The following is a 27508-nucleotide window of genomic DNA, read 5'->3' as shown; positions in this document are numbered from 1 at the left end:
GGGGAGCCCCCACGGGACAGGACAGGAGAGGACAGGCCCACAGGGAGGGACAGACACACACAGGACAGGCTCCACCGGCTGCTGAGCAGGGCATACTTACACTTCTGGGCGGGGTAGTTGGGGTGCGGCTGGTGGTCTGTGGTTGGGGCAGAGGCGGGCTGCTTGTCACACCTTTTGCTAACTGAAGAGACAGCAAGGCAGCCTCAGGGTCTGGCTCGGGCGCGGCGCCGCACCCGGGGGGCCGCCAGCGCGCACCCGGCCGCGGTCCCAGGCGCCTTGGCTCACAGCCCACGCTCCCCTGGGGCCCCCGGGACCCTAGGCTCTTTAGACACGTGTCAACCCGCCAGGACCGCCGCACACAGCAGGCACCGCAGCTGCGGGAGGCGCACAATAACCGAAAGCCACACGGCACGTAAGGCCCGACCGCTTGCTCCGCCTGTCGCCTCACTGAGCAAGGAAGACGGGGCGCTGGACGCAGCGGTGGGAGGCGGCACCGGGACCATGAAGGCCAGAGGCGGCTCCTCCGGGTGCAGGGAGAGGGCAGAGCACGCCGGGCAGAGCAGGTGCCGCCCGCGAACCCTCCCTGCAAAGCGAATCTGGCCCAGGAGCCGAAGAGCAGAAGAAAGGGGTCCCCAGAGCGAAACCGGTGGGGTCGGGGTTGGAACAAAACTGAAAGTGAGAAGGGGGAAGCCTGAGAATGGGACGTAACCACAGCCACCGCGGGACACGCAGACGGCCACCGGCACTTCGCCTCTGCAGACTCAGAGACCGACAGGAGGAGACGTGACTGAGGTTACAGAGCGTGCTCCTGTCCCCAGCAGGATACGATGGGGAGGAGAGGGAGGTCAGTGGACGGTGCCCCCAACTGACACAGCGCGCTCGTGGGGGTTAGGGCTGGGGGGCTGGGCCTGCAAGGTCACCCCAAAATAGTAGCCTAAGTCATACTGGAGGAGGAAAAGTCACAAGAGGGACCTCAGTGCTCACCTTTTGTCTAAAAACAAAAATCAAGAAACAGAGCTACAATGGCTACAATAGGCCATTACTGGAAAATAAGAAGGTAAGGGTCAGAAACAGCAGCGGAGACTGGGCCTGGGCGGTGGCCCTCTTCTACGTCCTACTCTCCTCTCGGCCTAAAGTCTCTTGTGTGTGTGTGGGGGGGGGGGGGGGGGGGGGGACGGGGGGCATAAAATCTTTTTTTTTTTTTTTTTTTTTTTTTTTTTGCAGGGCGGGTTCTAGGGATTGAACCAGGGTGCTTTACTGCTCAGCTACATCCTCAGCCCCTTTTATTTTGAGACAGCTCACTAAGTTGCCAAGGTTGGCCTCCAACATGTGACCCTCCTGCCTCAGCCTCCCAAGTCTCTGGGATTACAGGTGTGCCACGCACCAGGCTGGGGTAGAATCTTAAAAGGTGAGCAGGAGAGGCCTCTGCCCACATACCAAGGGGGCTCACGCCCGACAGGCTCCTCATTTGCCATCCTGGTAGGGGCAGGGGCAGCTGCGACACCCCCTGCCATGGTCCACTGCTACGCGCACCCCCACACCCCGACTCCGGCTAGCCAGATGTGGGAGACGGGCCAGGATGAGTCTTTCTGCTCTGACATGACCCCTCAGCACAAGTGGCCTCGGCAAGAAAGCAGGGAAGAGAAGAGGGCGCGGGGTCTGCTGTCCCGGGAGGGCGGCCCGGCCCGGCCCGGCCCTCGGCCTGCTCCTCCTGCCTGCAGGCCCCACTGGCTCCAAGCGCTCCTGCCCTTCCATTTTGGCGATGAGCCCTCTGGTCGGTGCTCCTGCTCTGCCAAAGTGCCTTTTTTGGTTTTATTTTATTTTATTTTATTTTACTGGGGAGGGGGGTGTTTTGGTGGGGCTGGGGTGGAGGCCAGGACCTGGTGCATGCTGGGCAAGTGCTCCACCCCTGAGCCAAACCCCAGGCCTGCTCCTGTGCCCGTGCCCAGCCTCTTCCCGGGCCCCGAAGTGGGACCAAGTTTCCATCTTCACAGAACACCTGGGGGGCGGCCCCTGCAGATATGGAAATCCTACGAGTCACACCATGTTGGTTTCTTCTAAAACAAAGCCTCAGAACAACATGTAGATTTTGGGAGGGTACCTGGGATTGAACCCAGAGGCACCCAACCACGGAGCCACATCCCCAGCCCTATTTTGTATTTTATTTAGATTAGAGACAGGGTCTCACGGAATTGCTTGGTGCCTCACTTTTGCTGAGGGTGGCTTTGAACTCGGATCCTCCTGCCTCAGCCTCCCAAGCCGCTGGGATTACAGGTGTGCACCACCGCAATCAGCAGCACTTAGATTTTAAAATGTCGTTGGCTTAGTAATGGCCCAGAGATGGATGGTGACCACCGTCAGCATCAACACGAGGTAAAGTATCTGAACAAAAGTCAGGGGGACAAGTTTAGGAGTGTGAGAAGGGGAAATGGAGTCAGGGTGGAAGAGCAGGAGAGATCGCTGGGCTGGGAAGCAGAGGGGCAGGTTTCCTAGTCACAGAGGCCTTTTGGGGTTTGTTTGTTTGCTTTGTTTCGTTTTGTTTTTGGTACTGAGGATTGAACCCAGAGGCACTTTAGCACTGAGCCATACCCCAGACCTTTTATGTCGAGATAGGGCTTCTCTAAGTTGCTTAGGGCCTTGCTAAGTTTTGAGGCTGGCCTTGAACTAGTGATCCTCCTGCCTCAGCCTCCCAAGCTGCTGGGATGACAGTTGTGCACCACTGTGCCCAGCATGGCTGCTGTTAAATAAACTAAAATAAAATATTGAACTCTATTCCCAGTCACAGCTGGAGGGTTCCACAGCCACATGTGGTTAGTGGCCACCTGTGTGCACAGTGCAGATACAAGAACAGGGCCCTCACCGTAGAACATCCCACTGGTGACGAAGTGGGTGGAGGAAGGAACCTGGAGAGAGATGAGCATATTTAAAGGCCTAGGGAAGGAAGCGGCTGAGCAAGAGGAACCTGGCTGTGACGAAGGACAGGAAGGAAGACCCGGGTCAGATGCAGCAAGGTCTGAGCGACTGGGAGGGAAAGGCAGAGCGTCCACCCATCCTGCACAGAGGGCGGCAGGCAGGACAAAGGGTCTGAAAGGGAGCAGGAAACAGGGACCTCGCCACGGTGGAGGGTGGAATTTGGGGCCGATGAAAGGGATTTGGGAAGAGGATCAGGCAGTGAGCATCTGTGTTTTTGAGGTCGACAATCAAGGTCTGAGGGGGTGATGGGACAAATCTGTGGTCTTGGGAGCTTCTCCAGCCGAGCCGAGGCTGGGGTGCAGGTGAGTAGTACAGTCAAGCTGCAGGGCTGAGAGACAGGAAGGCCGGGGTGGCCGGGCGTTAGCAAGGCTGCGGCTGAAGGGCTGGGCCCTGCTCACCGGGCCCAGCGAGGAGGGAAGGAGCAGAGGCTGGTGGAGCCGGACGCCAACACCAAGGCCGCATCTGTGCCCTGACCTCCCGAGACCTGTGCCGTTACACGACCACTTCTGACCTCCAGCAACAGTGATTTTATCTGGGTCCCGCGCACGAGTCTGGGGTCACGAGAGACCCGCAGCTAAGTCCTGCCTCAGGCGTCTGAGTCGGCTTCCCTGCGCCTTGAAGGACATGTGGACTCTTCTTCCCCAGGTACTGGGGAATGCGGCAGCGGGGTAAGCGCCTCCGGCCCCTCGGGAAGCACCAGTGAGCATCCGCTGCCCCCTCGAGGCTCCAGAAGGTGCTTTACGTGCCAGGCTCAGGCCCCGCTGCCGCTCTGCCCGCAGGCACCCCCGGTCTTGCTTCCTCACCTGCTCAGATACCAGAGGCCGCAGGCCCAGCACCGCCCACGCCTGCCTCTGCACTTCCAGATTCAGTAGCACCCCATCCCCTCGGTCCCTGTCATCTCACGCCGGCTTCCCTGCTACCGTGGCAGAGCAGAGCGACTGGACAGAGACCACGGAGCTTGCGGTGCTCCGTTTACTCTCTGGCCACCTACAAGAAAGTTTGCCAGCCCTGGCCACACCCTCCTGTCCACCACGCTGTGCGCAGTCCTCCTTGTTCTGGCGCATTCCACATGCAGGACCTGGCGAGTCTTCCCCAGGGCCGCCTCCACCGAGCCCCAGGGCAGCGGCTTGGACCCTCTCACGCACCTCCAAGACTGACACACCCACCCCCCGCTCAGCTCTGGGTTAAGCTCACTGTTCCCAAGTTCCATCAGGAAAGAAGCTGCCAACGTCGCGACTCTTCAATTCCCATAAGCAAAGCCAAGGTGTGATGCTCTGGGGCTGCTGTGCACTAGACCTCAAGTCTGCCGTGCCTCTGTTTAGAAACGATCTGGGATGCCGGTGGCATCTGGGGACCACAGGGGACATGTGAAGGGAGGTGCTCGATAGGCACTTCAATCAAATTCAGTGCCAAGTTGGCATCTGCCACACCATCCAGCTCCCTGCCCTTCTAGGCCTTGCCCCCCAGGAAACCTTCCCACCTAACAAGACATCACGTCTTCCTCTAAGCGCTCCACGTGCACAAGGGACATTAAACTTTTGGTTTTCAGTTAAAAAGAATCAGCAGGAAGAAAGGTTATAGGCCACCAAATTCAGCAAATCATCCTCAGTCCGCCTGCAATGACCAGCACGCGTTTAGGAAGGTGCAGGAAAAGACCACCCGGCTGGGAAAGAAGCAGGGCTCAAACCCAGAAGAGATCCGCACGTCTCAGAAAATCCCCCAACGGGCCGCCAGAGGAAAGGGCTGTCCGGAAAGGTCGCCCGCCTCAACCCTATCTTCACCTCTCTGAGGCCCGAGGACCCTCGGGAACTGAGCTTTACTGGGCTTTGCCCACCCTGGCGTTTCCCAGGGCAGAACCCTGCACCCAGATAATGTTACCTGGGCCCCACAAACGAACCACAGGTGGATCCGGATGGGTGCGCAGAGCTGTCGGGGAACTGCCTTGCCCAGCCACACCCTCACCCCACAAGCCCACCCACCTGGCACCCCAAGATCAGCCTGAGAACCACTGCCACGAACCCTGGGTCTCCCTGGCAAAATGGCTCCCGAGCTGCCCGCGTGAGAGGGAAAGTGCCATTCGCCCACCAGGGGGCGACATACCAGAGCCTTGGTTGGAGCCTAAGAGAATGGAGGAGGGCGTCTCTCTGGAGCCAGAAAGGTCGAGGGTCTAGAAATACAAAGAAAGATGGACTCAGGGCACTGGGCCGACGGAGCCCCCCAGGGAAGCCCAGGGAGTCCTGGGAGTGCTCACCGCTCCCCCAGGGCACCTCGGTGCCCTCTACCCGGCGCGGTCTGGGGGGCCAGGTCGGACAGGTGTGCCCACACCTTGTGCTGCGGCCCCCAGACTCATCGGCCGAACTCAGCACTGGGAAGGCCCCTCGCTTCCCGCTGGAGTCTGAGCTCAAGAACCTTCGGCTTCCTAAACTTGCCGCTGACCTACCAGCACCCTCACATATCTGCTGCACCACAGAAGGAAGTACATTCCTTTAAAAAATCAATTCACTTTTATTTCAAAGAAGCCTCTTATCAGGCAATACCATCAGCGAAACCGAGGTCTTTACTGATAATCTGATGATGTCGTTTTCTCCTAACACGCACCACAGTCCGCAATGGCTACCAACATAAAAGAGGATCCGTGTGCCCCCTCCCCCCCACCGAGATCCCTGGCACACAATCGATGTCACATATTCAGCCTGGTGGGAGAGGAGCGGGTGTGACCTCCACGGTCCAAAATGGCAGCACCAGCCACGTGCGGCTACTTGCATCTAAGTTAACTAAAACTGAATCTGAAGTCACAGTCAGCACTCAACAGCTACCGGGGGCGCGTGGCTACCACACTGGAGGGAACACGCCCATCACAGGGAGTTCTACTGGACGCACTGCTCTAAACTTTGAGGGTCCCCGGGAGCAGCTGCCAGGTCCCGCACACACCGAACCAGCCTCCACGTTCCGACACATCCACTGGTGAGAACGAGCCCTTGGCGAGACCCTCGGCCCCTGTTCCAGACAAACCCCAGACAGCATGGGACTTGGGGGGTGGAGAACACGGGGGGAAGGGTCCTTGACACACAGGGTGTGGCACTGGCCAAGGCACGGGGGGTCCTCACCGAGCCACCGTCCTTGCTCTTCTCAGCCGGCGTCTCCTTCTCTTTGGAGGTGCTGGTCGTGTCCGAGGCAGCGGGCTGCGTGCCGGAGGAGCTTCCCTGGGAGGACTTATTCAGAGTTTCCGTGTTCACCTCGGTGTCCGCTTCCTGCTGAGGGGCGGTGGCTGGGGACAAAGCGGAAAGAGAAGCCATGGGAAGCCAGGCACGATGGTCGCAGGCCCCTCCGCACCCCATGGCACGGGTGGCTTGGCGCCAGTCCACACAGCCAGGCTCTGTGAGGGGGGACGGCTGCAGTCAGACCCCACCCAGGGTCAAGTGCAGACCCGGGGGGCCAGGTACCCAGAGGTGTCCCGGGTCTGGAAGTCCAGATCCTGTGTGAAGGCGTCTTGACTTTTTAGTACTTAGCAATTCGAGTTTTAAGTCATTCTGGAAAGGAAAGCTGTTCTAGGAGCAAATGACATCCATCCACAAGAGCCCCCTTAACTCCAAGGCTTGGTTCTACCGGAGCCCCGGACGCCTGTGTTTGCCTGAGGCAGGTGGGAAGAACCGTGGGAAACATGACGTCAGGCAGAGGCACGGAGCTTCTGGTGACAGGGGAACATGGACGTATGAGGGTGACTTATGAATGAGCCTTCGCCATGCCCACATGGGAAGCTGAAGGGCAGCGTGGCCAGCCTGAAGGGACAGCGAAGGCCACATCACACACTCCAGGATGCAGGGAAGACACCGGCAGAACGCAACTCCACCGCAGCAGGAATTAAAGTCTCTGCAAGACATCTCCGTGGAAGGTGACAAAAAGTGGCATGTGCTGCGTGTTGGGGGCCTAGACCAGGAGTCAGTCGACTAGAGACCTGTTTTTATGAATAAAGTTTTATTGGCACACAGCCAGACTCTGGCTATAAAGCCCTTCAGAGTCTGCCAGCCCTGGACTGGCGTTTCTCGAATCTGAATCATCGCACACCGCCTCTGCAAATTTTGCCATGGACACACAACCTTGTGTTACGTATATAAAACTTGTGATAAATTCTTTTAAAGAGAGACAGCGCTTAGGATGGAAGCCAGGGCGCTCTAACCCCAAGCCACATCCCCAGCCCGAGACTTCATTCCAACCCCATGAAGCTAGAATCATCTGCCATAAACACTAAATGTAAAGATTAACCTTTGAAGTTTTATTGCTAAATCCCAACGAGGTGGTGTTCGCGGTTGTAGGCGCTAGGCCCGAATCCCGCGGACCCCGCTGCCGTCTCCACCGCACCTCAGTTCCAGACTACACTTCTGCCTCAGCCTAAGACTCCAGGTCATTCAGAGCTGTGGACCTAGCATTTGGCCAGACCGCTCTGTCTGGGGGGGCCGCCCTCCGCACAGCAGCGTGCCGAGCTGCGTCCCTAGCCTAAGAGAAGCTCCAAAGTCCCACAGAGGAGTCAGCCGCCCGATCCGTGCGTGGGCCCACCCTCGCTCGTGTGTCCCCAGGGCGCCGGCCACCCGCCCCAGCCTTCCGGGCGAGCGCGCTACCTGACTGGGTGCAGGACTTCATGTGCTCGGGCCAGTGGGCCTGCTGGCAGGGGTAGTCGCAGTAGCTGGTGTTCCAGCAGCAGTAGAAGATGGCCTCCTTCTTACAGTTGGCGCACCACTGCTTCTTCTTGGTCTCGTCCACCGCCTGCTGCTTCTCCAACTCCAGCTGCTTCTTCACCTCGGCGATGAGCCGGTCCCGCTCCTGCTCCAGGCTCTGCCGCATCTCAGCCATGGTCAGCTCTGGAGGAGGGGAGGGGCGCAGGCTTCATCACCGACCACAGCCCGGACTCAGGCATGGGGTAAACCCTGACTTGGAAATGCCGCCAGCTGTGTGACTATGGTCAATAACACAGCCTCTCTGAGCCCAGGTCATCATCCATAAACAGGGCATTGTCCATTCAGACCTGACAGGGCCACTCGCGACCGTGTTCATGAGGGTTCCAGTATGGCGACAACAGGAACCCCGTGGCAATCCTCAATCCCAAGAGACATCATGGACATTCCTCAAAGGAACCCGTCAAACAATCGTTGGCACTTTGTTTCCCTATCAAATACTTACTATCTACAGCTGTGGCTCTGAGTACTTTATTAATCCGTGAAATCCTTCTCATAGTTGAGGGGTAAGGACTACCATTCCACCCCTTTCCCAGATGAGGAAACTGAGGTACGCTACTGTCAGGAGCAGAGCGGGGCCCAGGACTCAGAAGTGCTTTCTTATGGGCGTGTCTTGTGGCCCTAGGTCAAAGGCATCACAGGGACTCTGTGGATGATCACTACGCTAAAAGGACACTCCCGGGTCACTCGGTCTAACCAGAGTGCTCTATTTTTACTTCAGGCAGTGAAGCCCATTTACTTCAGAAAATAAGTCCATTTGCAAATCATTCGCAAGTGGCCTAGATAAAATAAAAGAAAATAAATCGTTCTTCAGTTCCTTAAATACTCTTCCTGAAATTTAAAAAGATCAGTTCAGAAAATTAATCCTTTATAAGGACAAACGCAGCCAGGAACTGTGGTGCATGCCTGTCGTCCCAGAGATTTGGGAGGCTGAGGCAGGAGGAGCCAAGTTTGAGGCCGGCCTCAAGAATTTAGTAAGGAAGGCCCTCAGCAATTGAGAAAGACCCTGTATCAAAAATAAAAAATAACAGTGGCGCATGCCTGTCATTCCAGTCACTCGGGAGGCTGAGGCAGGAGGATCACGAGTTGAAAGCCAGCCTCAGCTAAAGCGAGGTACTAGGCAACTCAGTGAGACCCTGTCTCTAAATAAAACACGAAATAGGGCTGGGCATGTGGCTCAGTGGTTGAGTGTCCCTGAGTTCAATCCCTGGTACCAAAAAAAAAATAAGAAGGACCAAGCCGTGGCTCAGCGGAGAGGCCCAAGAGTTTAGTCTCCAAGACTCCCAGAAGAGAAGGGGCAAAGAAAACAACCACCCAAGGAGGATCTGAGCCTCCTGTCACTCCAGCCGACAGAGGGATTCGGGACAGAGAGAGAAATGCCGAGTCTTAAAGGAAACCCCACAAGCCATTCACGCTGCCCTACTGAGAGGGAAATGCACACGCCCAAGGAAAACGGGAAAATTGTGCGGTCCACCTGGGCCCGCCTCCAGGCTGCCCCGGACAGCCCTCCTGTGAACAGGGGACCCCAGCCCAAGTCAGGGCCACGTCGCGCTCTCCTGACGGTGTATCTGCCTTCCCAAATCCACCTGTCCCCGCCTCTGTCTTGCTCCCGCTGAAAGTCTTTTCCGCCCCGCAGGCCAAGAACCACGCGGGCCTGGGTGGGTGCCCTCTCCTCTGGGAATCCCGCAGACCCTTCTCAGGAGCCACCTCTCCTGTGACACTGGCTGCAAGCCATGGCAGGTTCTGGCCCCTGTCATCTTTTCAATGAGCAGCCAGTGTTGAAACCTGGGCATCAGAGACACCCGTCGGTGCCAGGCAACGGAGAGGGCACCAGCACCCGTGCGCGTCTGTGTGGCAGCAGGCCAGGGACGGGTGCTCCCTCCAGGCAGGGCCCAGAGGCTGCTCTGCACAATGTGACTTTGACACGACCCACAGGTGAGCGGAGGTGCTCGCAGCAGGTGCTCCGGAGGCTCTGCAGCCTCTGCCTCCACCGTGCTGGGGAAGCTGGTCCTAGCGGTACAGGAGGCTGGATCTGCCCACCTAGCCCAGGTCTTCCTAATGCAAAGCAGGTCTCCCTCCCCGGGGGCGTGGGGCCAGGCCAAGCAGCTAAGCGCCAGCATTCCACGGTCAACAGAAAAGCCTTCACCTGAAATCTGGGACACGACAGAACCTTCCACAGAGGGTTTCTGTAGGAACTAAATCGGGAAGAAGAATCCCACTGCTGATGTGGGATCGCGAAGCCAGAGCGAACGCTGCTCAACTCCCAGGGAAGCCACGTCCCGAGACACCCGCCGGGACCGAGACTCCCCAGGAGGCACGCCAACCCACCGGCCAGCCTAGCAACCGCGCCACGTGGAGTCTGTCCGCCCTCCAGATGGCACAGCTGTGACCCACTGCCAACCGGTATCAGGAGCCCAGGAAGAGACACAAGTTCAAAATTCAGGTTCTAGGGCCGGGGCTGCAGCTCCGTGTACAGCGCCTGCCCCTCACGGGGGAGGCAGTGGGTTCGATTTTCAGCACCACAAAAAAATAAAGATATTGTATCCATCTTCAACTAAAAAAAAATATTCAGAAAAAACGTCAGTTTCTACTAAATGCGCATCGATTTTGTACCACGAGGCTGAAGAAGCTTAAGTGGAGCCATCCTAAGTCAGCGACCGTGGGCAGCATCCCAGGAAGGCAGGGTTCCCACCACGCCTGGCTTCAGGGCGCCCCGAATCGCGCGTCCCGCCAGCCCAGCTGGAGTGTCCGCACCCGGCCGGCCTCACCCAGGTTGTGCTTCATCTCCGAGAGCTCCTGCTGGTGCAGCCACTGCAGCTTCTCAATCTCGATCCTCAGCCGGCGGATCTGCAACGGGAGCAGGTGCTGACCAGCCCGCGGCGGGCCAGGGGTTCCCAGCGGGGCCCAAAAGCCCGGCCCCTCATAGGCCGGAAGGGTTACAGGTTCGTGTGGCTGACCGAGGACTCAGGCAGTCGGGATGGGCGCCGACCTTCCCGTATGCCAGTCCAGAGACGGGGACACCACGGGAACCCAAACTCACGAGAAATGCTGGCTCAGAAAACCAGCGTGGGGACTGCCTCTCCTGGAAGCTGAGGACCAAGTTCTCACATAAACTCGACATCCAGAGTTTGGATGGGCTAGAGCGTCAGCTCCGTGGCGGAGCGTGTGGCGAGGTCCCGGATTCCACCCCGGCCCCACTAAAAACAACCGCGATCATTCTAGCCGGGCCTGGTGGCACGTGCCTGTCCCCCCAGGACCAGGAAGGCTGAGGCATGAGGATGGCAAGTCCAAGGCCCCTCTTAACAACTGAGCAAGACCCTGTCTCAAAATAAAGAGGTAAAAAGGGCTGGGATGTAGCTCAGTGTCAGAGCACCGCTGGGTTCCATCCCCAGTACCACCAAAAAAACAGAGCTTGGGATGTTAAGTCTAAGAAAATAGAATTAAAATAAATAAATAAAGGCAGCTGTGACTGATCACCTAATAAAACATCCAGGTGGACTCCATAATCATTCACCTGAAATCCCGAAGCCCAACATCTCTGAACATGAAAGGGTCACCTTGGGGAAGGATAGATTTGGAGCCACATTCCGAGAGAGGGAAAAATAAACGTGGCCTGAATTGATCTGAGCGTTTTGATTACCGGGTTGGCTCTCCACTGGAGCAGCTTGGTCACCCAAGACGATGACAATGTCCAGAGTCACTTTGGGTCGTCACAATTGAGCATTACTACTGACACCTAGTGGGTAGAGGCCGGGCCCTGAGCATCCCTAGCACAAACGCCAGGAGTGCCCAGGTCCCTCAGCACGCGAACACTCTCGTTTCAGTGCAAAAGTCTCTGTGCACTAAAAGCACTTTTTGAAAATAAGTTTAATCCCCCAAAAGGAATGCCAATCAAGTTTCATTTACTGTCATCGATTTACCCTCGAACCTCAGCGTTCATTCCCATTATCGCATATCTTTTTTAAAAAGCTGTTATCGACGCCTTTCCGCTTTCCTGGAGCGTGCACTACTGAATATGCGCAGGTGCTTTATGTTTACCGAGCGAGTCTTCCCACGCACCATCCCCTGATCTCACTCGGGGCCCCTCAAACCTTTCCATTCACCTTGTTCTCCTAAAGAGACCACCAGGTTCCCCTCCTGAAGATTTCCTCTGTCTGAGCAAAGCCAAGAACCCTGTCAGTGCCCGTGCCTGGGACTCCCAGTCTCCTGTCTGACCTCCCATGACCTCAGGAAACCCTGCCACCTGCATGTCACCGGGTGACCCGCTAGCACCTGGCCCACACTGTTCCAGCCACACAGCCAGCAGCACGTTCTTCAGGTCGGTCAGCTGGAGAAGGGAGTCTGGGGAGGTCACTGTGCTAGGAAGTCGCTTCCCCAGAAGTCTGAAGCTTCTCTGGGCTGTCTCGTAACTGTGGAGACTCCGGCATGCAAACTCTTAGATTAAGATCGCTTCTACAGAAAAGTCCAAACTTATGGAAAAGACTAAGGCGTCCAGCAAAAGGAATAGGGGTTTCCAGTTTCCCCCACGGACTAATCCTGCTGGGTTGACTGGGCTCGTTGATTAGCAGTGGATTTACCACAGACAGCCCGGCAAGTCTCAGCTGCGGATTGTGCCGCCAAGTGAAGCAGCAGCCACATACGCCCACGGCCAGCAGGGAGAGCGTGGCGACTGGAGCCAGGGCCTGGAGGGGCCCAGGGCAGCCTATGCCCCTGCGACCTTCACAGCGGCCTACGAAGGTCCGCCGCAAACAGGGAAAGCGCGCGTCACCACCAACCTCAGCGATCGTGCTTCCGGTAGTGTTTCTGGAAAGATCGTTGTATATCTCCGTCATCGTTCCTTTGATCGCGTCCATCATCTGAAAGATAAGAACAAGCAGTCCAGGTCTCACTCCGTGGCTTCTCCAGGGAACGGGAACCGACACCCACGCGAAGAACGCAGGGGTCGTCAACCCCAAGTGACTGCGTCCCTCCCAAGATGCTGGACCCTCTGACTGTCATGACGGCTAAGAAGGAGGAGCGTAGGGTGGGGTGGAGGCCAGGAGGAAGCCACCAGCCCAGTGTCACTGAGAAACCTAGAACCAGGCAAGGATCACCCGCAGACTGTCGCACGCTGAGGACGCAGTGGACAACTTGAATGCTAGCCCCATACCCCTAGGCTTGCAGCACAGTGGCAGCATGCACGCGGAACACGCACAAGGCCTGGGTTCACTCGCCGGCACACGCGCACACGCACACAAACCACCGAGGGAAGTGACAAGTTCCTCACGACGGATCAATTCCAGAACATTTTCATTACTCCCTGTTAGTCTTCACCCCTCCAATGTCCCCGTTTCGGCCCCACCATGTACCCCCCGGGTCTCTGACAACCCGGCCCTTTTCTGGTATTGAGGATCGATGCCAGTCGGGGGCACATTCCCTCTGAGCTCCCCCGAGTCCATTTTATTTTTCACACTGAGGCAGGGTCTCACTAAGTGGCCCCAGCTGGCCTCAAGTCTGAGCTCCTCCTGCCTCAGCCTCCACGATGCTGGGATGAGGGGCGTGCACAGCTGTCAATCTGTGCCCAGCTCTGCTCTCTACTCCGGTCGCTGCCTATCATTTATACTCACACACAGGCAGGCCCTGGGGCCGGCTCCAGGGCGTACCCACCGGTGTCGTCTCCTTCCTCTGTAGCCCACCATGTGGACGTGGCTGTTTGCACTTTAATGCCCTCAGAGGGCACTGCCTGGCTAGTTCATACCCTCTTCTTTTTCTTTAACTAGTCCCTGAAGGCATCAGTTAGCCTGAAACCAGCCCAGCACAGGGTGGCAGCACCCAGAGATTTGCCGACCAAATGTGTGTGTGGGAAGAATTTCTCTCCTCCCTCCCCTACCACAGGAGAGAGGCCTGGGTCTCGGGCCTGCTCTGACCCCGGCCAGGTCTCTCCTGAAGCACCAGCTCAGTGAGAAGGCAGGACAAAGGGACCCTTGCCCCGATGCCTCTGTCCCGCCACCACTTCTTACCCCTCTCCTTTCCCTAAGCTTCAGTTTCTGCCTGGAATAAAACACGGACGGCAGAGGCGCCCCCTGTAGGGTGTGCGCAAGGTCACATGAGGGAACCCGGCCAAGACTGGTGCAGGACCTGCCCTGGAGGTGTTCACAGGAAATTCCTGCTCCTGTCATGTTTTGCTGGGAAAAAAAGAAAAAAAATTGCGAGCAGGCAATTGCATAACAGTTGCCAAGCCCCCAGAGAGGAACCCCACGTTCACCCCAGAGGGAGTCAGATGGGTAAGACGTCTCTCGAGTCCCCCCCACGCCTGCTGCAGGGGCTTGGCCAGGGGCTGCCAGCGCTCGCACGCACTTCCTGTTGGACGTGGCCTCACAGTGGGCCAGTCTTCACGGGTCCCCCGGCTCTGCTGCCAGTCACGTCGATATGACACATTGAATTAAACTGCTTTACGAGAGAACTTTAGACAGTGGGGGAAATTCAACACGCCACTCGCGCAACGCTCACATTCCATTTTAAAGATATCATGGATTTGTGGAGTGACTGACTCTGACTTCCAAATATAGCCAAGACCTCGAGATTAATAAAGAGGGCATTTCTGCCAAAACACACAAACCTGGGACTCCAGCTTCAAGTCACCTCGGAGACGGAGAAGTTCATCAGAGTCCCTCCCCCAAACGCCAGTCCTGCCTGTCCTGCCTCAGAGGGAAGGGGCTGCAGAAGGTGGCGGAAGGGCCTCGGCTGCGGCAGCTAAGGAAGTGGGCTCAGTGTGAGCCGCAGGTTCAGGTCTCTCCCAACCCCACAGAGCACGTCGGCAGGACGGCGCCCCCTGCTGGCGAGAGCTGTAACTCCTTGACGCCAGTCTCCCTCAGGCTCAGCCTCGACGCAAACAGTAGCTGGTGAAATCAAACTTGGTTTTATCTAGGTTTTTAAACTAAATCGATTTAAATAACAGGAATGAAATTTAAATAAAAATATCAAGTCAAAACTAGCTCAAGTGATGAACAGGTAGGAAAACCACCCTGGAATCCTCCCTGTTCTGAACCTCAGGGACCCTGGTCTTCAGCAGGGGGACCGACACGCTCAACCCAGTGGTGGCCGAGACGGAGGTTCTGACGACCCATGGACGCAGCTGGAGAGCAGTTACTGTGAGAAGCCAGGGGCAAGTCTGCGGACAAGACCGGCCAGCCGCGGGCTCTGCATCCACACACACGCTGAGCCAGGTCAGGAGTGCTGTCCGGCCCGGGCGCCACCGAGCCAGTCCCAGTAGACACACTCAGCGCCAGCCGTGTCGGGGAGAATGGAGCCAGGCCTCTGGCCAAGAACCCTCGGAGGGCGAATGCTGACCTGACCACCTACGGGAGCCTGGAAGAGGACCCTTCCCAGTCAGCCTAGTGACCGGCCCCCAACCCAGGCGGATGCGGTGGCTCAGCTGGAAGGGTCCGGAAGCAGGAGGAGCAGCCCACAGAGCCCTGACCCCTGACCCACAGAAATCCTGTGGAGGGACGTGTGCACTGTTCTGAGTGGCCAAGCTCTAACTATGGACATCAGATGACAGTGGCACCTAGAGAGAAGGAAGGAGGAGAAACAGCAGAGCTGGGGTGCAGCCCACTGGGCACGTGCGAGGCACTGGGTTCCATCCTCAGCACCACAGAAAAGCACATAAATAAAAGGAAGTGTTGTGCCCACCTACAAGTAAGAAACATACACATGAAATAGGAGAGAAAAATAAGAAAAAGTCACTTTGCTTATTAGTTAAGGATAAACTCTTACTGCTTCGGAAGTAACTTACCAAATATTTGGATTATTATTAATTAGCTATTACAAAGTCATTAACAGAAATAACCCCAAACCAGACATGGTGGTGCACATTTGTTGTGATCCCAGCAACTTGGGAGGTTGAGGCAAGAGGATCACAAGTTTGAGGCCAGTCTCTGCAACTTAGTGAGGCCCTGTCTCAAAATAAAAAATAAAAAGGGCTGGGATGTGGTTTGCTGGTACAGCGCCCCCGGATTCCATCCCCAGTGCTGCTTTAAAGAGAAAGGACGACAGAGATACAGCCACATCAATGTTCATAGCTGCTCAGTTCACAATAGCCAGATTGTGGAACCAACCTAGATGTCCTTCAATTGATGAATGGATAAAGAAACTGTGGTATATATATATACAATGGAATATTACTCAGTCATAAAGAATGATTAAATTATGGCATTTGCAGGCAAATGGATGAAATTGGAGAATATCATGCTAAGTGAGATAAGCCAATCTCACAAAACCAAAGGACGAATGATATCGCTAATAAGTGGATGATGACACATAATGGGGGGTGGGAGGGGTTAGTGTTAGGGTTAGAGTTAGGGTTAGGGAGGGGGGCAAGAATGGAGGAAGGAAGGACTATATAGAGGGAAAAGAGGGGTGGGAGGGGTGGGGGGGAAGGGAAAAAATAACAGAATGAATCAAACAGCATTACCCTATGTAAATTTATGATTACACAAATGGTATGCCTTTACGCCATGTACAAACAGAGAAACAACATGTATCCCATTTGTTTACAATAAAAAAAATAAATAAATAAAAAATAAAGAGAAAGGACGAAGCCTCAGCGAGAAAGCAAGGCAACACGCATCTACTCAACATCCCATGGGCCACACACCTACTGCATGTCCTTGCAGTGAGAAGCAGGCAATCTCCCTACACTGGAGCCGCTACGGGTGGTCCCTTGAGCTGCCGAGGGGTCCCTGATAGACAGCTGCTCCTCGGGGCAGAGCACTCACGGTGCTGAGGAGAGTGAGTGGCAGCTTGGAGTCATCTGACCCCACAATGACCCCAAAGCACTGGCCCATAACAGAGCGAGCCGGTGCTGCGTGGGCGAATCCCGCCACTGTGTCAGCAGGACTGTGCCCGGAGGTGGGTCACGTGCAGGAGGGGACCCACAGCACCCAGTCCACAGCCTCCCGCCACGATATGCCACCCAGAGGTACAGGGGTGACCACAGACCGAGACGTCTGAAATCACGAGCCCCAAGTAAACTTGTCACACGGCTCTAGTCGGGTCCTTGGGTTGCAGCAGCGAAAAGCTCACTAAAAAGTCGCTTTCATTCCCCGTGACCCGGAAGTACAAACCACCCACTGGGTCAGCTGTCCTTCGCTCCAGCACTTAGGGAAAACCTGTCCCTCAGGAGCGGCCTGGATGCCAAGGGGGCGCCTACGCCTTTGCGCTTCCTGGTGGGTCTTCCTGGCGCTGGTCTGGTCCACTCTACAACGCGCTGCTCAGAACCGGCTTCCGATCCGGGGAAGGGCCGGGCTTGGAGGTCCCCTGGAGCGACCGAGTCCCCCGCCCGGGGCGCCTGTGACAGCCCCCACGCCCGCCACTCACTTTGCTCGTGTACTTGGCGATGTCCGCGGCGACATCGGCCGAGGCTGTGGCGATGGGCAGGTCGGCGTTGACGGAAGATGCAACCAGGGGCGATGGCTGTGTGCTGGTCACCAGGGTGATGGTGGACGTGGACGGGCTCTGGGTGACCTCCTTCTGCTGCACAGCTAGGAGAGCAAAGGGCCCTGGTCACCCCAGACACGTGGAAGGGCTGTCCCAGCACAAGCTGCGGTGACAAGGGCAGCCCTCCCTCGTACACGCCTCGCGGGCTCGTCTACTCTAAAGTGACCAAAGTAGCCGGGCTCCCGAGTCCTCTTGGTTTGGCCCGGAACTCGGCATAAACACTGACTTTTAATTTTTTTTTTTTTTTTTTAATGCGGTGCTGGGAACTGAACCCGGGGCCTTGTGCTTGCGAGGCGAGCACTCCGCCAACTGACCTACCCCCCAGCCCTCGGTAAAAACACTCGAACAGACACGAACTGTCTCTAAGACTCAAGGTCGCAGGTGGCACGGGCCTGGCGCCCTGAAGCGCCCGCCTGGACAACGCCAGGCTGCCTGAAGAACCACAGCTGGTTCCAGCCTGCGACCGGGTAACTGAAGGTGGGGCTCGGTCTTCGGGTCTCCACGGGAGGGTGGGCACCTCACCCCTTCTACCTTCTGCTGTCCACTCTCCTGAGCCTCCGCTTCACCCGGCGCTGCTCCCCCCGCCTGCCTTCAAAAGGCCCGAAACCTCTGCCCAGGCAAAGCAGGGGTTAGTTGGCCTGGACTCCCCTGCCCAGCCCACGAGTACAGTACTGGTTAGCATCGGTCCTCACCACCCTGACTAGTGGTGCGGGAACACACAACTGATGAAGATGTGTCATGTCGCCTTAACCAGCGGAGCAGTCCTGCCCAGGGTGCTACTGATTACGTTGGTCCTCGTCACTTTATTCTGACAGACCATTTGAAAGCTGAGGACCGTCATGTCAACCATCTTGCTGGCAGCAACGAACCTCCCCTGGGGAAGGATCGCGGGCTCACGGGTATGAAGACAGAAGACGCAGCCATGCTCGTCTCTAGTAACCTCGATCCAGCTCCGTCCCGACCACGTTGAAGCAGCAGGATGGCTTCAGCTGTCTCCCGACTTGACCTCTCCAGCTCTCCCGTCCTTCCTCTCCCCGTCTCCCACTTTGGAGGGTTTCGCTGCAGCCCCCTCCGAGGGCCAGCTGCCTTTCTACCTCACATCCTGCTGGGACTCGGGGACTTTCCATCAGGGATCTAGGGGAGGCTTCCCGAGGAACCAGATCGGCACCAACGCTCACAAACCTGGGCAAACTGATCCCGAGCAGATCAGCATGTCTGCCCTACGTCAGCTGCAGATGGAGCCTCCTGCTTCAATCCTGCAACTTCAGCAAGCAGTTCCTGCTGCTGGCCCACCTCACCGGGGTGGCGAATCCCCAGTTTTTAGAGTAACCTTTGCTACAGATTATCTCACACTGTACTCACACTGTACTCTTCCCAAAATAAGGCCCAGGGCTTCACTCATGTGCACATGGATACTTTATACAAAGATACATTTTTTTTTGCAGCACTGCTTATAGTAGGAAAAAACTGGAAGTAACCTAAATGCCCACCAGGAAGCAAATGCTTTAAATAAACTAGGGAATACTATGCAGCAGTCCAAAAGAATAAGGCAGGGCTGTATGCTCAGACATAGACAGACCTCTCAACATGCTGATGGGTGAAAAAAAAAGCAAGAATGGTACCATTTTTATGTTTTAAAAAAGAAAAAAAGGGAGAAAAAAAAGTACTTTTATGGTGTCACATATATGTGTGTGTATAAATATATAAAATTACATGTGCACACATGCATAGGAAAGGGTTCTGCAGTGACTGACCATGGCTACCAAGGAAGGGAGGAAAATGAAATGGAAGGTGAACGGGACAACATTCAACACTCAGATTCTTGTATAAATATTCTGTCCCCTTTCTAAGGAGAATATAGGTATGGATCACCTATAAAATGGACACACACAAAAAAAATTTTTTTAAGTAAAAAAGCAAGTTGCAAACCAGCTTCTAAAAATAATGCCAAATGGAACGCGGGAGGCCTTCAGGACACCACGGCCGGGACGCAAACAGGGAGGGAAAAAATAAAAGCGCGATGGTTTTTCTCCTGTCGATGCGGCCGCCGGGAGCGGGCGCCACAGCGGGGAGCTCGGTACCTTTCACGGCCTGCCTGGTCTGATAGCGCGTCCCCTGGGAAGACTGAGGCTGCTGCTGCTGCTGCTGCTGCTGCTGCTGCTGCTGGCGCTGCATCTTCTGCATGTGCCACTTTTGGGAGGACGTTTGAAACTTACTTGACGAGTTCCACACGACCCGCTGCACGGCCGGGGCAGTCTCCTTCGGCAAGAGTGGCCTCTGCTTTTTCACCGGGCTTCCTGTGACGGCGGCGGCGGCGGGCGCGGTGACCGAGACGGTGGACGTCGTGCTGGTGGTGGCCGGGACCCCAGCCACGGGAGTTTGGGAGGAAGAGCGGGTGAGCACCGGTGTTTCGGGGGGAGACTGGCTGCCCGACGTCGCGGACGGCGGCGCTTTACCTCCAACTGCAGCCGGTGCGGGAAACAGAGAGACAGCGGCGTTGGACTCGGCTCCCCGGCAGGGACCCGGTGCCTGTGCGCTCGGTAACACCCCACGGCCAGGAGTGCCCAGGGCGTCTGGCACACCAAGCACACCCCACGGAGCGGCAGTCCCACCACAGGCCTCTGGGCTGCTGGGCAGCTACTGAGGCACCGTCCATCTCTCCTCCACGGAGCCCGGCGGGCACCGCGAACACAGTCAAGACCCCCACAGGGAAGGACCACCAGTGGACAGAGCAGGGGACGCCAGAACCCCTGCGAGTGCTCGACCCAGAAAGGCCCAGCTGGACTCTGCCCAGGGGTGAAGAGGAGCCCCTTCGACTAGGGAACCTCCAGGCACGCACCCCAAAGGACCAGCTGGCTCCCCTGCCCGGGCCCTGAACAGCACTGGAAGCATCCCCAGGAAGGACAGTCTCCTTTTTATCCCTCCTTGTCCCCTCCAGGACAAGGTCTCAGGGAGGAGCTGCCGTCTTGACGCCTGACACTAAGAGGAATTCCGCCCCGTGGCCGGAACCTGCCCCCTGAGGCACCGCGAGCTGTGAACGTCTGCTCCCGCCTCTGAGGACAGCGCACTGCGCAGATCTTCCTCGTGCAGGGGTCCAGTTCAAGTGTCAAATGCGTTTGACTCTTTTTAAATGAGTAGCGGTTAATAAAAGTATTGCCACTACCTACACGAGCAGGGCTTGACGTTCCACAGCCGTGCGCGTGAAGGCCTGAGGCGAGACGCCCAGCGCCCTGTGGACCCAGCTCCCTGGAGGAGCGGGGCTGGGGGCTGGGGGGTTCCAGGCAGAGCGGCGGCCGAGGCAGCCTAGGGTGGGGACACTCTGGTAAGGAGGCAGCAGCACAGGAGCAGCGGGAGGCAGGGTGGCGCCAGACCCACTGGGGGCACAGAAGGGGTGGGCAGGCAGGGCGCTCGCTCAGCCGGCGGGTGGTTATGGCGCACAAGTCCCAGCCACGGGCTGGTGGGCTGGCCCCCGAGAGGACACCAGGGAACACACAGCAAACACGGTGCAGGTCAGCCCCGGACCTCAGACCCGCTCCTGGACATCAGACTCCCCAAATGACTGAGCTGGACTTGGGGGCGGGGGGGGGGGCAGTGCAGTAGGCTGTGGGTACAGAAGGCCAAGGAGAGTGAAGGGAAGGGACAGCAGCGGGGCGGACTCCGGCTCACGCTGCTCCTCTGGAGGGGAGCGTTCGGCCCAGCTGGTGAGCAACAGCCCGGGGGGCTGGGTGGGGTCTCTTCCTGCAGTGAGGGTGACCGGCAGGGACTGGACGCAGACCCTGTGCCTTCACCAGGGCTCTACTGAGAGCAGGCAGAGGCCTAGAACCCTGCAGGGCTCCCACCTGCAGAAGCGCGTTCAACGCCTCCCCCTCCCAACGACAAAAATACGTGGCCCCGCCGAGGGCAAGCCCAGGAGGTCACTTCTCTCTGACTTACAGGAGCGAGCGGCCAGTGCAGCGGGCAGCCGCTCTGCAGGGGTCGCTCTGGCCCTTTTCCTTTAGGAAGTGGGGTGGTCTGAAAAGACTGTAGGCTCCAGCCCCCCACAGTTATCATTCAGAAGTAAAATATCTTAATTTCTCGGGAACTCTGATGGCTTACTGGGGGTGCAGGGGGCACCTCAAAGAAATTTCATTTGTCCTAGAAATCTGGATTATAATCACCCAAAATGCATCTCAAAAGGGAAACTCCTTCACAGGGCCAGCACCCTAGACACTGCCCCATCAAATACCCCGACGTCTTCCAGAACTTGCCGCTGTGAATCAGCTTCCCTGTGGGGAAGGATAAAATGACTCCCGGGCCCAGGGGCCCAGCGAGGGAGCAGAGTCTCTAAGTGGGCTGAGTCTGTTCAGAGCCAGAAAAGCCACCGTGCTCTGAGGACTCGCTCTACCACGGCTGAAGCAGGACATCGCCACGCACACTCCCAAATGCCTTTCACCGATCCAAGTAGGAGGGAATGCTCACAGGTGAGGCCACCCTCCACTGCAGAGTCTCACACTGAGCTTTCAAGACCCAAACCACCACGGGGACTCTGGATTTAAGATCAATCAGTTCCGCCCCAATCCCTGGGAAGCTGCTAACTGAATGGTGTTCTACAATCTTCTGCTCAATCATCCAGAATCTACTCCGGGGCTCCTGGAGACATAGTATGAGGAAGAACCCTACTTGTTCTCATCAGCTGGAATGCTTTCGATTTTTGGAAAGTATGAGATCTTTTAAGAATCTCTTCCTTTTTTCCTTTCACTGCCAGGAAGCTCAGAGCCCAAATGGAAACTCAGCTTCGCTAATTCTAAAAGCTGAACAGCACATATTTCTGCATAAACTGTTCCCCAGTTATTCTACCTTCATGTCCCTTTCACACTGACAAACTTGTTTATTTTCATCCTGTTTCACGGTTATGCACTCTTGTCAATCTTTTGCAAATTCTTTCTGGAAGAGGAAGGGACACAAAACAAATCAATCAAAAGACCTGTTCCAGAAAGAACAGAACAGTGTAAATGCGCCACAGGAGTCCTGAACCACCTACACCCAAATAACATGCCCACAATCCTCATGGAACAAACGCTACTGCTCCTGTTCTCTGCAGTAAGCAGCAGCAATCTCGGACCTCAATTCAGGACATCACTGCATTTTCCAGAAGCATCTTTAATCTAAGAGATGGTTGGGGATGGTTGTCGGCGTCCTCTCTGCTCCTTCTCCCCGCGCCCCTACGCCACACGGAGACATCCTGTTCTCTTTTCCTGAGCTGTGGGATCCCCTCTCCCCACTAACAACCGAGGCTCCCAAGCAGCCCAGGGTGACCTCACAGAAGGAAGATTCTCAACACACATCAAGGCCTTGCTTTACAAAGCCACTAGGCCGGGGGAATTCAAAGGACATGGACTTGGTTCTTACTCAAGGGACTGAATGGGACGTTAGCTCCTGTCAGAAGTCAGGCACAGTCAAAAATTAAGTTACTGGACAGTACCCAAGGTCTTATGGCTACGACCTCTAATCTGTCCTCAGGCAACATTTCTCCGGGGACCCTTAATTAATCTTCAATACCTTCCGACGGCACACTGGACTCCAGCTACCACCCGTATGCCAAGCCAGCTGGAAAAAGTGCTGACAGCTTTCTCGAGGCAAGAACACCCTTCAACACAGGCCCAAGCTCCTTCTGGAGGGTCTGCCTGCAAGCGTAGACATCACGGCTGGTTCAGGACGGAAGAGGGTGCCCTGCTGAGACAGGGTGCCCTACCCAGGAAGTTTGGTGCCCCCCAGGGATATCTGACATATTTTTTGACAGCCACAACCAGAGGTACTGCCGCCATCTAGTGGTAGAGGTTGGGATGCTCCTGACATCTTCCACTGCACAGGACAGAGAATTCTGCAGGGCAAATTGTCAGTAGTGCCAAGCCAGGAAGCCCCGGGCTCGGGTCTGCCAAATGCAAACAGGAAGGACGTCAGGTCAGGTGGATGTCACCGGATACTGCCCCATAGAGCATCGAAAAGCTCTCAGGCACACTGGTACTACTTACCAAACAGTTTCACATTCTCATAAGAAAATTTATCTGGCGATGCTTGGGTAGTGACAGGAAGCTGGACTAATAAGGTTCTTTGGATGCTCCCAAGTGCCTGAGCCTGGTCAGATGTGGACATGTCAAGAAACCCTTTAGAGACACTAGTGGGCGCACTGGAAAAGCAGCAGCTTAGCTAAACAGGAGTTCACTAATCAACTACTGCTTTCTAAGTGGCTTCTCTTTCTGGGCTCCAGAAAGAAAGTGGTTGCCAAGCAGGCCAAGAACAGTGGGCCTACCTCTCAGCCCTGGGCCTGCGCTGGGGGAATTAAGGCCATCCAAGCTTTCCTTGCTCCACGGTGCTGGGAGCCCCATGGCTTCTGACAACACACGGGCAGGTGGGGTGCCAAACCTGGACACAGACACGAGGACTTACCGTCCTGCTTGGGAGGTGGCTCTTTGGATTCCTTCTTGTTTTTCCGACCCTCCCGCCCAGAATGGTCTTCTCCCAAGTCTATGACAAGTTCACTCTCCGAATCAGAGTCCAGGCCCAAGTGCACCGTTGGGGAATCCGTCTCATCTTTTCCCTTCAGTTTGTCCTTTGTGGGATGAGGTGACGGCTTGGCTCTCTCCACAGAGTCCTTCTCGGGCTCTGGGCTGGCCTTGGCCTTGGCGGCCCCTGGGTCTGCCTTCTCGCTGACTGGAGACGAACTTTTCAGCTCCTCTTTGACCTCCACGGGGTTAGTGGGCTTGGGCTTCTTTTTGGCAGCAGGTGGCTCTTTGTCCATTCCGCTGCCCTCTTTGTCCTCTGCGTCTTCTGGCTCATTCTTAGACTTCTGCTCATCGTCACTTATATACTCACTGTCACTACTATCTGATTTCTCAGAATCCTCCGAATCGCTGTGCTCCACGGCCGTATACACATCTTCCGAGATCTCATTTATGCCTAAATTCAAAAAGAAAATCCGGCATGTGACATAGTCGCCAAATAAAGGGCAGGACCAGAAAAAAGGCAGAGAGTTTCCATGCCAAAGCCTGGAACGAGAAAAACACAATCAAACCGCATCGCACTGGCCTGGTGGGGTCAGGGGTAAACTGAGGCAGCAACTGAAAACAACTGACCAAGGGGAGCTCCGTCTGCGGAGGGCTTCGGAGGCTGGGCTTCAGAGACAACGTGGGACCGACCACCGTGTCACTAAGTGCGAGCAAGCTACATCCGCGTCGCTGATAACTGGCTGAGAAGAGAGAGGGGGCAGGGAGGGCCGGGAGGGACCAGCCACTCAAACACCAGGTTAAAAAATAGAGGCTCAGAGAACCGCCTGCCCCAGGACACAAAGAAAACAAGGCGGAGGCAAAAGCAGAAGGCGGGCGTCCTCCGGATGCTTCCGAAGACTTAACACCCGTCATCAGGCCTCCAGAAGAGAGCCCGAGCCTTCAAGCCCATCTAGCCGTCAGACCTCTCACTAGGGAAGCCGTGCTTCGCACACAGCGTGTCTGAGTTTTGCTCTTTATGACTTAGAATTCAGTACCCAATTCCCACATCAGGAAGACTGCATGGAAACCAAGATGGCGGGCAGAGTCATCAAAGACCAGAAGACACTTTGGGACACGGGGCTGCAAAACAGCGGAAGGGTGGGGCCAAGCAGCCGTGGGCCCATTGTGGGGAAGGGGGTCTTCAGGTGACCCGAGAACCCAGTAGGCCCCAGCGCAGAGTCAACTACCAGGGCAACTGTACTGTCCTTCCACTCACAGAGGGGACACGATGGACTCTCACATGTCTACGTCCATCTAAGGGAAAGCACAGACGCCCAGGTGCGTCACACCAACAGGGACAGCAGCACATTCCTAACCGGTTCTGCGCAACCTCGCTGTGCTTCCTGCGATGAACCGAGTGTGGCCAGGCCAGAGGTAAATAATACTACGTTCCAAAAATTAAAATAAGGAAGAAAACCCAATCAGCCTGGGACTGTCTCTACCCAAGAGCCTCTTGAATTGTCTTGACCTGGACGCACCAAAGAGAAACCTGCGAAAGGACAAGAGCCGTGAAGGCCCAGGACACGGGAGGCTGGCAGAAACACTGGGGAAACACACCTGCCTCCACCAGGCCTGATCAAAATCACAAGAAAAACACAAAACACCCCGGGGTGATAGGACTTGGATCCTAGGCTTGTGCTAGTGTAGCCGATGGCTGGACACGGGAAAGACACATGACCACGAGTGTGGTAAGAAGTGCTTAGGAACTGGAACCAAAACAACGACAATTTAAATCCTGCTCCCGTTTTTATTGGCTGTGTGATCTTGAACAAGTGATCCACCTCTCTGAGCCTAAGTTTCTTCATCTGAAAAATGCAACTCAGAATAGTAACAATCTCCCAGAACAATCCATGCCTAGGGCTGAGCATGGTGCAGGATGTACAAGAGGCACTCAGTTAACATGAATACTAAAATTCTTATTAGCAATAATAAATAAGGGCATTACATGAATGCAAACACCTTCTAGTTCAACCACCGGTTCAAGGTCAGAGCAGCCAGGAACCAGCCCTCTCTCGTCCAGGTGGACGTCATTACTACAAACGCCAGCGAGCCTCAGCAAGCAACCCAGAGCCATACCTAACTGTGCTTTGCAGCTCTCTATGGTCTTGTCGAGATTCAGCTGGAACCTGCTGCGGATCTGCCGCTTGGGGGAGATGAGAGGGACCGGGGTGGACTGCTGCTGGACGGACTCGCTCAGCTCCTTCAGGTCCATCTCCGCTTTGCTCCGATCTGGAAGACACCATGGCAACGTGGTAAGTCCAGGCACTGGGGCCCGGACGGCGCTCACCACTGTGCTTCCTGGCAGCTGAGTTTGAACAAACGTGTGCACGTTTTAGGACAAGGCATACAACAGGTTTTGGTCATTTGCCCCCACAGTGTCACCCGCGTGGCAACATGGGGTGACTGGAAGGTAACGTCACTAAGTACCCGTGGCAGGCTGAGAGCCACAGGGTTGCTTTCAGAGGTAAGCTGGACGGTGCTGGGCAGAGTCTCTGGAACCTGGGGTCCTCCAAAGCCAAAGGAGTTCAGTCTCAAAATCAGATCCCACGCCCAGCGCCAAGCCCGGGTGAGGGAGGGCTTCTACCAGGGGAGGCTTGGGCCCCGCTGCCTATTATCCACAGGGCTTCGCTGTTCATTCTGGTCCACCCAATCTAATCTGGGGCTCAAACTAGAAAGGGAGGAGAAACAGGAGAGGCCGTCCTTCCCGCTGTGCCTCCCTTCGCCCGACAGCCTTCGCGGAGGTGAGTGAGTGGATTCGCCCTAGATGCTAACCTGTGGCCAACAGGTCTTCTCAGGTAGGAACCGAAGTTCCTCAGCCTGACTCCCAGGCAAAGCCCTCTGCAATGATATCCCCCAACCCAAGTCCCCTCCCTCGCTCCACCAAGGGCTCTTTATATGACCAAGTGGACCAAATTCCAAAGAGCCGGTGAGTTTACATTTATCAACTTGCTCTCCCACCTCCTCTGCAGCTGTTTGTCCCAAAGCAATGTAAAAACTATGGTGGCCGTAAAGGTCCATAAAGCAGTGAGAGGCGCTGTAGGGGGCACCTCGTCTTTCCCTTGACCTGCTATCCTGTGGCATCTCTTTCAACCCAGCCAATCCCAGATCACAGGTCAGAAAGCAGGTGGCATGTGACCACCCACCAAGGAGGACAAAACACCTCTAAGCCTGTTCCTACCAGCTGTGAGCTCATTCCCTGGACTTTCCTTCACCTCCCTGCTGAACCCACACCCAAGGCAACAGATTCATTAGACTGTTCAAGTAGCTCCAGGAGATCATCTCGGAGCTTCCAAAGCCCTTCACATTCACCCAGTAAGGGCATTCGCTAGCACTGCCCCAGGAGAAGCTAGCTCCTTTACAGTAACCAAAGCACTCGGCCCCAAAGACCCCACCCAACAGAAGCAACAAACTACTCCAACGACATTCCCACCCAGGTTAACTGGGAAGGGCTCTTTCCTCAAACCACATGCTAACCACAAGCCAGCACAGACCCTGCTGCTATTCAAGAAAGGCACCCCCAGAAGAGCAGGTGTGTGTGTGTGTGTGCTCCCGCGTGTGCGCACTGTTCACATGCTGATCAGAAGGCTTTCCGGGGAGGGCAGAAGCCCGAGAGCGAAGAAGACTCATTGCAACCTCCTGGAGGAAGAACTAGAAGATCACCTACGCCGCCTGGTCGGCAAGCACCCTGAAGCAAGGGCTTGCAGAGAGCATCCACGGCGAATCGGCGCTCGGTGCCCGGCTGCAACAGCCCGCCAGCCAGTGCTACATCCTGATGCCCCCAAACCCTGAGGTTTTCATGTTAAC

At 56.1% G+C, this 27508-nt stretch overlaps 1 protein-coding gene across 26 annotated transcripts in view; it reads right to left on the bottom strand.

Annotated features, from left to right (window-relative positions):
- The window catches only part of Zmynd8 (zinc finger MYND-type containing 8), a 105692-nt gene that overhangs the window by 3009 nt on the left and 75175 nt on the right, over positions 1-27508 (bottom strand). For 11 of the 26 annotated variants that reach the window (XM_047535220.1, XM_047535213.1, XM_047535232.1 and 8 more), the window contains 10 exons: positions 25781-25933; positions 23607-24116; positions 19262-19642; positions 17061-17224; positions 12479-12559; positions 10472-10550; positions 7590-7829; positions 6081-6241; positions 5074-5140; positions 101-181 (listed from right to left, as the gene is read on the bottom strand). In XM_047535220.1, the coding sequence (XP_047391176.1) occupies positions 101-181; positions 5074-5140; positions 6081-6241; positions 7590-7829; positions 10472-10550; positions 12479-12559; positions 17061-17224; positions 19262-19642; positions 23607-24116; positions 25781-25933 (1917 nt within the window). The remainder of the gene's footprint in view (positions 1-100; positions 182-5073; positions 5141-6080; positions 6242-7589; positions 7830-10471; positions 10551-12478; positions 12560-17060; positions 17225-19261; positions 19643-23606; positions 24117-25780; positions 25934-27508) is intronic. The other 15 variants (XM_047535245.1, XM_047535253.1, XM_047535176.1 and 12 more) reach the window with 5 other exon arrangements.

This window comes from Sciurus carolinensis, chromosome 2, assembly GCF_902686445.1.
Source record: "Sciurus carolinensis chromosome 2, mSciCar1.2, whole genome shotgun sequence".
Taxonomy (NCBI): Eukaryota; Metazoa; Chordata; class Mammalia; order Rodentia; family Sciuridae; genus Sciurus; species Sciurus carolinensis.
Note: the sequence above shows the minus strand (reverse complement) of the source record. Positions and strands in the feature narration are given on the sequence as shown.